The following is a 14,730-nucleotide window of genomic DNA, read 5'->3' on the forward strand; positions in this document are numbered from 1 at the left end:
TGTAAAAGATTGCCACTGATGCATTGGAACTTCAAGACTCCTGGGTGAAAAGTGTAATTTGAAAAGAGCTGCTGTTAGCATCATAGCGCACATTTGTGGCTGCCATTCGCTCTCCTGTTAAGAGTTCTTTTGAGATATATGCAGTAGTGAGCTCTAGCTTTCAGTGCACATGGATGCACATTGTTTTAATGGTTTAACCATTTCAGATGCACTTTGCCAGCTAACTCAGTTGCCAGTTTTCAGTAGTAACCAGCTGTGCACAACACTGATTGGCTAGCACTTGCAACATCACAAACTCACATCCCACGTGCAGAGAAATGTTGCAACGCTTTTTTAAATGACAAATGTTCATGCTCACTTTTTAAAAAATTACATGGATACCCCATCTGAAGACCATGGAGGGAATCAAAGCAGAGATGACTGAAATCATTCCTTTAATCTCTGGTCAGTCCACTTTGTGCAAGCTGGGCTCATGCTACATGAGAAAAAACAACAAAACAGCAAGCCCTGTTCAAAGGAACGTCTGTGTGCTGTGCACATTTTGAGGTCCTGTTCAATTCTGAAATGGATGTGAGCTCTCTTTATGAGAGAAGATATTTCCTATTACATTTTCCTTTATATGCCACTCATGCAGATAACTCCATGAGCTAGGACAAAAGCCCCAACCAACGCTTCTTTCTCTTGACTGGATGCAAGGCCAGCTCTAAGGCAAGGCTGGGTGGCACAGGGCCACAGTGTCAGGGCGCCCAACATGCTTAAGACGGCCCTGAACGGATGCTTCCTTCCTGATATTTCATAAAAACCAGCCAATATACTGCCATATGTCTGACCTGTCAAATATTCCCGTCATGTGATTTTAAAATTGACCATTGAAACAAATAAAATTTAAAAAAACCAGATGAAGAATGCCCATCAAAGTGGAGTCCTTGAAAACAAGCACAAGTAGCCAAATTATCAGTGATCATTTGGGGATGGAACTGGACATCACCAGACTTCATTTCTGCCAAACACACCCATATCTCTTTCCCTTTTCTTTCCTGGAATACTGAAATGGAGCTTCACTTGAATCCCTTTACACATGGTGAACTACTGACAACCTTGTTTACCCAAAGCACTACTCCGTGTAGTGGATGATGCTGTGTGTTCTAGTTGTTGTTATACTGAAGAAGAGTCTTGTTGAATCACACCAGCAGCCCATCTACGCAAGTCCCATGCGCTATTCTCATATCGGCCAACCAGATGCTGTAACATCTTAACATCATATTATTAATGTTTATAAAATATAAACCGGGTGCTGGCCAATAGGATTTTTTATTTATTTCTATGTGAGATGTCTTGACCGTGCTTTACCGTAAAGTCCCGGGGCAGAGTGCAACTGGTGTGTGTGTGTGATTAAAACAAATGAAACAGTTACAGTTATGAAAACAAGTAATCCTGTTCCAACCAGAACAGAACAGTATAGATTCGGTAAACGAAATGGGTCCCACCCATAAAACACCACCTTAGCAGGCAAAGGCCAGAGTGAAGAGGTGTTCAATGAAGATGCTGGATGCACCTTTGTGGGGAAGGAATTTCACAATTTAGAGGCTGCCATAGATAAAGCCTAGTCCCGGAACTTAAGCTGATGGAATATGAGCAGCTTGCAGACCTAACACAGAATAAGAGAACAAGAAGAACATACATTTAAAGAAGACTGGGAAATGTTTATTGAATATATGGGGGGAATTGTGTACACTTGAAGACGTTGGCAGCATTAAGATAAATTCAACAGTGTAAATAAGTTTTGATGGATGTAATAATAGAATACTGAATGGTTTAGTTTATGTAAAACAGGCCTCCCCAAACTGTGGCCCTCCAGATGTTTTGGCCTACAACTCCCATGATCCCTAGCTAAAAGGACCAGTGGTCAGGGATGATGGGAATTGTAGTCCAAAACATCTGGAAGGCCGAAGTTTGGGGATGCCTGATGTAAAATATGCAGGGATTTATGGTATGCAAAATGAACCATGGAAAGAGAAGAAGGGAAGTCACTGACATTTTAGGATGTTTAAATGAGCATTCCAAATCGTGAAACAGAAAATGTAATAAAAATTATATTTTTTAAAAGATTACACTGGATATAACTGAACAACAATAAAATATCATGAACAAGATTCCCTAGAAGCCGGCCAAAAGGATGAGCTTCGGGGATCTCTCTAACTCTAGTTGGAACTTGGAAGACTGCCAACTTTGGGAGGGGCATTTGGAACGTTGAGAAAGTGCCGTGGGCGTCAGTCACAACATGGCTGCTGCAGGTACAAGCTGTGGATTCAGCTCGTGGGTGTGTGGCATAACTTAAAATGGCTGCTGCGGGGGATGTGTGTGTGTGTGTGGCGTAATGCAAAATGGCTACCACATCTAAAAGAGCAGGAAAAAGACAGAACCAGAAAATAGGGCAGGAATGCCCCTCTACACACACACACACACACACACACACACACACACACACACACACAAGCCATCCCAATAATGCTGGTTGTGGTGTGGAAGGCAACTATATCAACCACTACTTTGCTTGAACTTTTTGCATCTCTCCTCTGTTCGAAATGAAAAGGAAGGCGGGTGCCCAATCTTGGCATCCAATGAAACATAGCTATATTCAAGGGTGTGTAAGTTCAATGTAGGAGAGTCCAACCAAGCCAGTTGAGACTATTCACAGGTGCCATAGGAAGGGCTAAGGGGTACATTGGAACCTTCAGCCATCATGTTGGTGACCTGTGACGTTCAGGATCGTCAGACTTTCAGAGTCCCCAAGTCTGAAGCTCAAGCTTGGCGATATGATGGGGTGGTCGACATGTAGTTCAGACCCGATATTTTGCATGTGTTACAACACACAGATTGCCATCATGGTTTTAGTAATAACAACAATTCCCCTTAGAATCAACTTGCAATGCTAATAAGAGAAAATATCCTTATCTGCCTTGAGCCCATATTGCATGGGTAAACCTGGGTTTGGTAGCAGTAAAGGATGCCTTGGTGTCTCACACATGTTCCCAACACCAGATTTTCAAAGACCATGCTCTTCTGCCTCCTTTTAAAAAAACAACAACCACCACACCAAGTTCAGTAGGTTGTCTTTCATCTGCCTAACATTATTCACCTGATTTTGCACAGAAGGTCCAGGAATGGCACTTTTTATGGATAAATAGCCCAGTTCCCACTGACCTAATTAGGACCTGTTGTATAGGGAACAACATAAAAGAATGAGTCCAAGAATAGTAGCCCGGGAGGGGGGAGGAAGCACAAGTTTAATACTTTCCTAGGCTGCTTTCACCGAATCTGAAATTCCCTTGTTTCCTTTCAAGTATGTATTTTCTTTTTCCTGCTGTTAACTGCGTGGATAGGATCAATACCAGCCTTTCATCCCCAGCGTTTGTAACCATCCCCTTCCTGCAACTAATTCAATACAGCGTATGCAAACGATGACAACATCTTCTGACTTAATTCTCAAACCTTTGTCACAACAATGTTCCTTCATGAGCTATTCAATTTTGTAGTTTCAGGACTCCAAACTGTGGCTTAAGTCACGGTCATGTCTGTGTGCACCTGGTGACTCAAAACATGAATGACCTCTATTGAGAAGTCTTGTGTTCAAAGGGATTCAGGGACAGGGCATTCTCTTCGGAGCGTTGCAGCCACTGATGTCCTGTTCACACACTGCAAGTCATCACTGGACGCTGATGAACCTGCACCTGTGAATTAACCCTTTGTTACCATGCTGAAAACAGGCCACCAGAAAATACAGAAATGGGTGCATATCTTCAATGGGAGGTTCAACCTCTAGAGCAAAACCTTTGGACCCAATGAGCTTCCTCTGAAAGGTACGGTCTCTCCATGAGCATCCTTCCATCCAGGAGGACCATGACCACATCCAGTTGAATTAAAAATGTTCCGTTTGGTCTGTTGCTTCCAAGTTGCCATCTTCTCTTCTACCCAGCCACTTTTTTTGCCTATGCTAGTGTGGCTGAAGTAGGGTCAGGATGTGGTAGTTTCCTTGACCCCTGTTTCTCTTAGGACCCTTTCCTCCACTCCACACACACCAGTAGGAACCATGGGCCATCTTCTGAGATTATCATGTGCCAAATTGAGATGGATAGATAAAGATGATGGGTGGGTGGATGGAGACAGATGATAGATAGATAGATAGATAGATAGATAGATAGATAGATAGATAGATAGATAGATGATAGATAGATAGTCATTAAACAATGAACATGCCTCTCTTGAAAAGTGCATTAAAAACTGCCACTTTCAGTGCTTTCCTATTTGAGTATACTTTCCTAGATATATCCGCATGCCCCAGGACACCCATGCTCACTACGGGATGACCTTTTTCTCCTGGTCAAATTGCTGCCACGCATCCAACCCCAAGCTAGACAGCAAGTTTATTTTGGGGAGGTTGGGGAGCCACACCCAACTCTTCGGAAGGTGCATGTGTTACGATGCCAGTGGCAGCTTCCCTTGTTGCCCTCGCCGATGCAAAGCAAATCCCTCCGAGACACCCTATGCAACCCTGTCGATTCCATCAAATCAATCAGTCCTCAAAATCAACCACCAAATTGATCATTTTTGAGACAAGTGGCTTGCCAATGCACCCAATGGCAATGCATGTTCTCAGAGACAACATTCAATGAGACAGGGCAAGAGAAAGAGAAGAGGCGGAGTACTCACATTCCTTTGAGCCGTTGCCACATCTTCTCTGTGTGGCCTCCTATCGGATACTTTAAAGGAGTGCTCTCCATTCCCGGACTCGTCTCGGTACCCGTGGAGCCCATGGCCATCAATGTCCAGCCAGCAGTGACAGAATTAGAGTCAATCTCAGCGGCGAGGAGAAAGAGTCTTCTTCAGTTTGGCACACAGACCAGAAGATCTGCACATGTTAGGCAGCAGCTGCTCTCATCTCTCTCGAAACCTATCAGGATTACAGAGCAGAGGGGAGCTCCTGCCTCAATTGCTGATTCACTCGGCTGGCCAAATCCACACTCTGCCTGCCTCCTTCCCTCCGTGCCAACTCAGTCCCTTAAGCACACGGCTCTCCTGACCTCAACACAGATTAATCCATCCCAGTGAGGCAGCAAATGTACCGCCGACTGTTGATGCTCTCCCCGCAACTTGTCTCTGGTTTGGTTCAACTGCTGGAGTCCTGCACACAGAAGCGCAGCTGTCTCATTCAAAATGTGCAGGAATCTCTGGCCACGCCGGAATCAATGTGAGCATCTAGAGTGGTCCAGGAGAGGGAACGATTTGTGCGCTTGCTTGCTTGCTTGCTCACTTTTTCTCTCTGCAGTTCACAAAGCAGGGTGCAATCAGGAAGCAGGTGGCTGGAGCCAATCTGAAGTCCGCACCCTCCTTAATCAAGGGGGAGCATCTGCTTAAGCGTCACTGCTTCCCCTTCTCTGCGTTGATCCCGAATTGCTTCTCTACAAACAAAAGCACCTCTCAGACTGAATAAGCAGAGCGGGCATGGTTGGTGTGCACAGAGCTCCTGCATAAAAGGGAATGAGAGAGAGAGAGAGCGCTCCACAGGTTGCCATTGAAGGAGTAGGCTCTCAACTGCGACTATTCGGCTTCTCCTAGCAACTCCGCACAGTAGATTACTGTCAAATTAACCCGTTGAAAAAGCAGCAGCTGCAACACAGTCTCCTTAGTGACTCCATTGGGACAGCGGCATCTATAGTTTCAAAGAGGGGAGTGGGAAAGAGACCTTGGATGCTGAGTTTTAGTACCCACTTGCTGGGGCAGGGGGCTGGGGGAGCAGTATTATTAAGTCTGCAAATAAAAAAACCAAGTGAGTGAGAGCTGATTCTTCTGCCAGTCCTGAAGCAGAGCGCCAACCCTATTTCTCTAAGCCAGCTCTGGGCTTCTGGCTGCACAGCCAGCGCTGTGAAGCTGCTGGAAGAGGAAAGGTTGCAGATCTGCTTCCTGCCACCTTCTTTGCTCAAACATATACTTGAGCATCGCTTGGAGGCTCAGCGTTAGACTAGTGGTCTGGTTGGACTTGGTTTTAGAACAAATAGTGGCAGTGCTGTTTTATCAGAGCATGAACCCAGGGAACAACCTTTTGCTTCAGCTGAAGGTTTTAGGAAAGTCACAAAATTTATCAGGAAACTCTTCCATAAGTGGGAACCATTATAAGGAATCCTTATGTTTTCATAAATTAAGATGCTTCTACCAGTTAAGATTATTTACAACATCAAGGGGACGCAGGTGGCACTGTGGGTTAAACCACAGAGCCTAGGGCTTGCTGATCAGAAGGTTGGCGGTTCGAATCCCCGCGACAGGGTGAGCTCCCGTTGCTCAGTCCCTGCTCCTGCCAACCTAGCAGTTCGAAAGCACATCAAAGTGCAAGTAGATAAATAGGTACTGCTACAGCAGGAAGGATGGGACCCAGGTGGCGCTGTGGTTAAACCGCAGAGCCTAGAGCTTGCTGATCAGAAGGTCGGCGGTTCGAATCCCTGTGACGGGGTGAGCTCCCGTTGCTCGGTCCCAGCTCCTGCCAACCTAGCAGTTCGAAAGCACGTCAAAATGCAAGTAGATAAATAGGAACCGCTACAGCGGGAAGGTAAACGGCGTTTCCATGTGCTGCTCTGGTTTGCCAGAAGCGGCTTTGTCATGCTGGCCACATGACCTGGAAGCTATACGCCGGCTCCCTTGGCCAATAATGCGAGATGAGCGCTGCAACCCCAGAGTCGGTCACGACTGGACCTAATGGTCAGGGGTCCCTTTACCTTTACCTTTACAGCAGGAAGGTAAACGGCATTTCCATGTGCTGCTCTGGTTTGCCAGAAGCGGCTTTGTCATGCTGGCCACATGACCTGGAAGCTGTACGCCGGCTCCCTTGGCCAATAATGCGAGATGAGCGCTGCAACCCCAGAGTCAGTCACAACTGGACCTAATGGTCAGGGGTCCTTTTACCTTTACCTTTACTTCATTTATAGAGGATAATTGCATAACCTGCAGTTAGGGATGGGAAGAGATTAGAGTCAGTTCTCATCTGAAGGCAAACCTACAGTAGGTAGTTTGCACTTTCTGTGCCTTGAAATTCGCACGTCTCCAAATTTTGCAGTGCAGTTCTCCAGCCAAGGAAGACGTAAAGTGTGCATAAAAAGGCATATATTAGTGAAAATAACACAAAAAATGCACTATAACTGCACAATTTGCATTGCAAGAATTCACCACATTAGGCAAAACCGAGTAAGAAATGACACATATTAGGAGAAAATCTCACTAAAGTTCTAGTGAATTTTCATGATGCAAACCAACATGGAAATGTAGAGAATTGAATTTACGACTGGAAAAATGAGAAACTGAGAAACCATTTGCCCGCTGCTACTTACAGTACTTTGGTAATCCTCATAAAGTAGCCCAGTATTATTTTCCCCGTATTGCAGTGTGGTGGTGGGTGGTGGGTGAAGAAAAGAGGCTCTGAAGACAGTTCAGAACTGAATGAAATTTGAATCATAGTTTTCAATCTTGATTCACAATCAACACAAAACCTGCTAAGCCTTTCATTTTACTAGCTATCTAGAATCTGTATATGGAGCAGGTTAAAAATTAAGCATTTCTCGGTCCTATTGATATCAGCAGATGTACTTTATTTATTTTATACATGGTTTATTAATTATATAAATGCTTTATCCATTTATAAGGGCATTTTTAAACCACCAGCTCATTAACCTACCACGGACACGTATGAGTAAATCTTCAAAACATAATAAAATCATGTGATTGTAAAAGGCAGAATGACCAACCAATGCTAAATCAAATTAATTCTTGAAAAACTCTTGGTGAAACAGATACTTTTCCAGCAAGCAACAAAATATCAGGATTGTAGGTGTGTGTCTGATTTTAGTTCATAGGTGTGTTACTCTCCCAGAGATATCAGTTGGAGGTAAAAGTGTCCCTTTGCCTGGATCATTGTGACATCAGGCGATTGGCAGGTGGGCACTTGACCACCAGCCCTGTGGTGATGACCAAATATGATCAGTATATTGTTATCCTTTTGAATGGGTGGGAACAATATTCAGGGAATGATCTGCAGGCCCACAATTCCATTCAGCTGTCTACTTTAGCATCCTAGTGACTCAGCTGCACAGCTGCAAATATAACATTTTAAGTGCATTTTAAGTGCATTATACACATGTGACACTAGATGGTGATGGTGAGCTAATGGCAAATTCAATATATATTTTTACAACTTTTTTTTTAAAGCATCTTCACAGAGTCTTTAATGTGTGTCTAGATTCCACCTGGGGAAAAAGAGAAAGATTGTGCCCACTGTTCAATGGTAGGGCCAGCACTCCATGAAGTCCTTTTCCTCTCTAGCCCCTCCATGGTCCATTCTGTCTTTGCATCTATGGGCAGGTCAACTGCATCAGATTGGGAATCCATGGGGCAGCACAGATAAACAAGTCAGGTAGCTACATGGTCAGAAACCAATGCATGGTGTCAGGAGTCGGGGTCGCAGAGCATCCTTCAACAAACAGAGACAAGAGCAGGACATTCCAATGATATCAGGTGGTGGCGTTTTGCCTGCACAATTTGAAATCAAGCTGTAAGGGCAGGGATCGGCATTTTTTTTTAGCTGCGGGCCGGTCCACTGTCCCTCAGACCCTGTGGCGAGCCAGAGAAGCAGCACCGGGGGGGGGGGAAGCTGGAAGAAGAGGCGAGGGGGGCAAGTAGTCCTCCTCCCCACCCCCAGCCACTGTGCTTACCTTCCCAGGGACTGCCACCACCACCACCACTATCGCTGCTGCCGCTTCTCATAGGTAGGCAGAGCGAGCTCATCCACTCCGCACTCTGGCCCACAGGAGCACCAGGGCGGCAGCAGCAGCGGATGGAAGATGAGTGGAGTGAAAGGGCTGGCTCCGGAGAGGGGCTGCTTAAAATGGCACTCAGCCAGCTCAGCCCAGCCCCCTTCCTCCTCTAGGCAGGGCGGGGAGAAGCCAGGAGGGAGGAGGCGCCACCACCACGGTGTGTTGGGGGTGGGATGGATTGGCGCAGGAAAAAATGGTGCAGCCCGAACGAACAGAATTCCCATGCCGATCCACCGACAGTCCGTGGGCCAGATCTTGAAGGCAATTGGGCCTGATATGGCCCGTGGTCCTTAGTTTGCCGACCCTTGCGTAAGGGCAACCACACAGCTTGCCATGGACTGAAAATCAGCTTGCCAAGCACATTGGACAGCGCTTTGCACAGGGCTTTGAATGTCGGTGCCTGCAACCCCTTTTTGAGGTCGTATGGCATTGAAATGTAGGGCAGGTGGGTGTGCCTTTGCCACAGGCCAAAAGGGAAGGCTTGTGAGGCCTGATTAGGCCCATAGCCACAGTTTCTCCACCACTGATCTGCTGTTTGCTAGAAGTTTCACAAATGGGGAAGTATTTTATTCTAAGAATGCAGAGGTCACGTTCTCAGCCTGCAAAGTGGACCGAGTCAGCAATGCGCTGCCGCATCTGTTTTTAAAGATATGCTCAAGAAACGGAACATATTTCAGAGTTTATTTTAGGAAAAGAGAACATCAGCATATATGAAGTGTGGTCTTTTGTGGAAATGTTATCAGTTCATTGCTGCTGGCTGCTGAGAATTATTGTATAAGGTACCTGTTACAGCAGAGAAAGTACCGGTATATTGCATCATTGTTCTTGTTATTACAGCTATTACTTTGTTACTTTTTGTTGTTGTTGTGTTGTTGTTGTTCTTTCTTATTATTTTTATTATCACTGTTTCAGGAGTGTCCTTCTTGCCTCCCCTCCCATGGGTCTCATTGATAAATGGGATGTTCCATTGTTGGGGTTTGCCCATACAATTATGACTGTGATCAGTTTCTCATTCCCCTATAGAATAGGAGAACTAATTCTGCCTTCGGGATTTAACTTTGTGACCACGAGCGAATCATAGCATTTCACAAGTGCTAGCACCACAGAGACATTTTTAAAGCCCAAACTTGTGTTAGCTATCACCCACCCACATTGCTTCACACTTACATTTGCATTGTTTTGCCGAGGAGGTAGATTGAAGCAGGGTGGGAAGAAATGATTGGCAAGCAACAAAAACCTATCAGAACCTGTTTGCCGAGGTCATTTAGACTGAAGCTACTTGAGAAATTGAAAGAAATAGAGGGACAGGTTTAACTATAAAAAATAAATCATCATTTTTGTTTAGTTATGCCAGCTACTCCACCATAATATATTAGCGCGTATGTCTAGGAATCTCTCTGAAGAAGCAAGTTAAATGTGAATTATTTCATCTGTGATATCTCCCACTTCATCTGCATGCAAAGACCTGACTGTGATCTTCATTCCCTAGACTACCTAAAACACTCTGTGTGTATAGACGTGCAACCAATAAAACGAACATGTAAACCCCCGTAGTCATTTTTCCTGATGCAAGGCAAAGGGAATGTGTTTATAAGTGGGCAAAGCAATGGACAGTATAAGGAGGAAAGGGACAGGAAATTCACAGCCAGCCATGCTTATCTGATTACCATTTCTCTGTGCTGCAGTCCGTGCTTTAAAGCTCCATGTCTGAGTGCGCGCTCTCTCTCTCTCTTGCTCCAGAGCTTTCCCCGTGAAAACCCACTCTTTATCGCTGAATCCATGGAACACCCTGAACTCCAGGATTGAGGAATGTGCAATTTCCCCCCAACTTTTTGGTGTAAGCTTTGTGGGAATGTTCAGGGAGGCAGGAGAGGATATATAGTTTATTAATATCCTTCCTAACTTCCGCTAGCAAGTTCTATAACTTAGCAGACTTTTACATTCCCCTTTTAAACGCACAGTGGGTAGCTGGTTGCAGGCTTGTTTAAGCCTCTTAATATTAGATTCCTGGTAAGTCCCCTTATATCCCTCTTAAAAGAATAAACACGCCACAATCTTGTGTAAAGTATATCCTGTGTTTCTCCGAAAATAAGACACCATCTTATATTTATTTTTCCTAACAAAAAACCCCCACAGTGGCTTATTTTCAGGGGATGTCTTATTTTTTATTACGCGTCCAGTCTTGCCTCTTCCTTGGGGCCCTCCAGAACTGCGCCTATCACTATGTCTTATTTTCGGGGTATGGCTTATATTGCGCATTAGAAATCCTGCAATGGCTTATTTTATGGGTATGTCTTATTTTAGGAGAAACAGGGTATATAAAAGTTTCCTCACACATTCAGTTCACAGATGGATCCCTCAAAGCAGACTTAGTTACAAAGTGTGTGTGTGTGTGTGTGTGTGTGTGTGTGTGTGTGTGTGTATCTACCCCATAGGGGGGGGGGTAATCCCAGTGACTGCAGACTGGCAGTCACTGCAATTCCCATGATGAAAGGAAGATGGAAAAGAGAGAGGAGGGCTGCGTGCCTTGTGGTTTTGTTACCTGCACAGGTAAGGTCACGCTTACCTTTAGTCACATGCAAAAGGAAGTATGCCCCATCCCAGGAGGAAACAGGAAGTTCCAACTGGCTGGATCAAACATCCCCTTGCATGTCCACTCTAGGAAAACAAGGAATGTTGTGCTTGACTGCTACTTATGTATCACATCCCACAAGCTTAAGTCAGAGAGATAGCAGAAGCCAGAGTGCTACCTATAAATACATGCTGGCATATTTGGTGAGTGAGGGTGTTTGTCTCTCTCCTATATTTCTGTATTTTGAATCTGCTAGTAGTTGTTATGCTCCCCATATGTCGACTGTTTTGCTTTATGTTGATGTTTTAAGAGGATAGCTTATCTAATTGTTCTGTCCCACTCCAAAATGTGGGGTTTGAATGATATGTTTTGTATTCATGATATTTCTACGACGCAGTAAGAAATTTCTTTGAAATATGGAGCTGTTTTAAAATTGACTAAGTAAATAAGTGTGGGGATCTGGGGAACAGCAGCGTGAATCTACCCGCCAGGCCCTGCCAGTAACAGAACCTCTTTTTAGATCATATATTCCCTATCTCCAGGATCCAGAATTTCAAAGATATCCACTATATCACCGATCTGGTACAGTGCTCAGATTCTGCATGAAAACAATCTCTGGGACATACATGAGGGTCCTTAAGACAGCTCTTACCCCTTCCTGTACCCTGGCAGTCCTGGGGATTGCTAGAAAGATCAGTTTACTAGGCCCATTGGAAGGATGAAATATTATATGTTGTTCAGACTCTCCATGGATCAAACCACACCATGGTGGTTAACAAGAGCTACAGAACGTGGTCAGTCTTAAAAAACCATAAAAAGTTGTTCTAACTTCTGAGCTTGCCCTAAGTATTAAGATAGGCAGGTAGCTTCTCTTAAATGATGCAGGGCTAGTTGAACCTGGAATTGAGTGGCCAGTCCTTCTATCCTCCTGGCAGATGAACAGTGTGGACTTTGTGGCGTTTCACCAACTAACTCCAACTGAAGACACCTAGCACAAGACTTGACTAACATTGGCAGCAGTGAAACAGAGTCCACAAAGGTCAACCTTGGTTGTCCACTTAGGAAAGAAGGAAGGAAAATAAGAGAGAGGAAGGAAAGCAGGAAGGAACATGGATTACTTGGGTCAAGGGTCAAACATTTTAGGCATGTTCTATTGTTAAACTTCCCGACTCTCGGTGACACTCTCATTTGTAGGAACTTCAGACATACATTTTGGCGAATGGAATGAATCAAACTTTTAAAACGGAAACAAGTTGGGGAATGAAGACTATTAATTATTATAACTGGAAAGAGAAGGAGATAGTTGTGCTGGAAGAAGTTGTCATTGCCCCTTCCTACCGAGTGGGAAGACAAAGAGGGGGGTGCCCTAAGTCATGTACACAAAATAGTCAATAAATATATGTGGAACAACAGTTGAATGGAAGATGGTGGACTCTCCTTCCTTAGTAGTTTTTAAGCAGATGTTGGATAGCCATCCATCATGGATGCTTTAGTTGAGATTCCTGCATGCAATGCGCTGGATGAGGTCCCTTACAGTTCAGATTCTCTGAAATGTTTCCCCTTACACCTCCCCTAAGGGGAGGCAAGATAAACTTCTGAAGAATATATCAGGATAAATGAACTCATTATGTTGTTGTTGTTGTTTAGTCGTTTAGTCATGTCTGACTCTTCGTGACCCCATGGACCAGAGCACACCAGGCACTCCTGTGTGCCACTGCCTCCTGCAGTTTGGTCAAACTCATGTTGGTGGCTTCGAGAATACTGTCCAGCCATTTCATCCTCTGTTGTCCCCTTCTCCTTCTGCCCTCCATCTTTCCCAACATCAGGGTCTTTTCCAGGTAGTCTTCTCTTCTCGTGAGGTGGCCAAAGTATTGGAGCCTCAGCTTCAGGATCTGTCCTTCCAGTGAGCACTCAGGGCTGATTTTCTTCAAAATGGATAGGTTTGATCTTCTTGCAGTCCATGGGACTCTCAAGAGTCTCCTCCAGCACCATAATCCAAAAGCATCCATTCTTCGGCGATCAGCCTTCTTTATAATCCAGCTCTCACTTCCATACATCACTACTGGGAAAACCATAGCTTTAACTATACGGACCTTTGTCGGCAAGGTGATGTCTCTGCTTTTTAAGATGCTGTCTAGGTTTCTCATTGCTTTTCTCTCAAGAAGCAGGCGTGTTTTAATTTCGTGATTGCTGTCACCATCTGTGATCATGGAAACCCATTATGACCAGAGGATAAATTAAGTAGCTCTCTCAAATCTGGAACTGGGTACAAAATTCAATAATTTTCATAACTGGACCATAGGACCTTTTCCTTTTGCCTTGGAGAAGTTCTGTTCCATGGGAATCCCTAATGGAGCGGAGAAAAACTGTGCATGTCAAATAATGTTAACATAGTCTGGAATTTAACAGACCGCTTGCAATTTGTGCATAGTGATACCACTGTGATTAAAGTTTAGCAAAGTGAGGAATGTAGGCAGACATATTGGTGTTTAGATTGACAGTGATTAGATTAACTACAGTAAGTCCTACCGATAAGTGTGATACATGCTGCCAATTCAAATGGCACTATCCCAACGAATTAAATAAAGGATAGCAATGAATCTATCTTCTTTTTTTCAGAGGCAGTAAGAACATAATTTCCTCTTCTTTGTATTCTTTGTTGATTGGGCACTCAGGCCTTTAGGCTAAATGAGCCCCCAATTTGCTGAGGCTGGTCCTCAGTCATGAGAACTAGAAACTTGTTCTTTTAGTCAGTGAAAGAATGCGATTCTCATAACTATTGGTGCCAAACAACATGTTTAACAAGGAGTTCCACGTAACTTTCCCTTGAGGGAGATCAGTGTAGGGGTTGCTTAACCCTTTATCTTCTGGCTGTTTGCCCTTTGGAAATTGGCCCCCTTGAATTATTTCTCTCCCTCTAAAGGAGAAATACCACAAAATTTTGAGGCTTTCCCCCCAGGGAAGAATGCAGAAGAACAAATTGCTGAAGGAATTGTTTGCCAATTTCCCCACTAAACCAATCTGAGGTTACATCATACAGCATGAAACATAAACACGGAGGCCTTGTATACAGAAGCTTTCTCCCCCTCCCTCTCTTAGCTAGCAGTTTATAACGTAATCATTTTCAAATACTCTCTTTCACTGCTCAACAAAGGAAACAAGAAAATGTTCCCTCTGGCTTATTACATTTCCACAAGGACCATAGCAACAAGAAAAAGCTGCCTGGTATATATATATATATATATATATATATATATATATATGCCGCAAACACAACAGATGCCACAAAAAGAAAGAAAGAAA

General features: G+C 44.3%; 1 protein-coding gene across 2 annotated transcripts in view; it reads right to left on the reverse strand.

Annotated features, from left to right (window-relative positions):
* The window catches only part of PDE1A (phosphodiesterase 1A), a 143,688-nt gene extending 138,078 nt beyond the window's left edge, over positions 1-5,610 (reverse strand). For both annotated transcript variants that reach the window (XM_060280453.2, XM_060280461.2), the window contains exon 1: positions 4,711-5,610. In XM_060280453.2, coding sequence (XP_060136436.2) covers positions 4,711-4,820 — 110 coding nt within the window. In that variant the 5' untranslated portion in view covers positions 4,821-5,610. The remainder of the gene's footprint in view (positions 1-4,710) is intronic.
* Between the last annotated feature and the right edge of the window lie 9,120 nt (positions 5,611-14,730).

The sequence above is a fragment of the Zootoca vivipara genome, chromosome 1, assembly GCF_965207765.1.
Source record: "Zootoca vivipara chromosome 1, rZooViv2.hap1.1, whole genome shotgun sequence".
Classification (NCBI taxonomy): domain Eukaryota; kingdom Metazoa; phylum Chordata; class Lepidosauria; order Squamata; family Lacertidae; genus Zootoca; species Zootoca vivipara.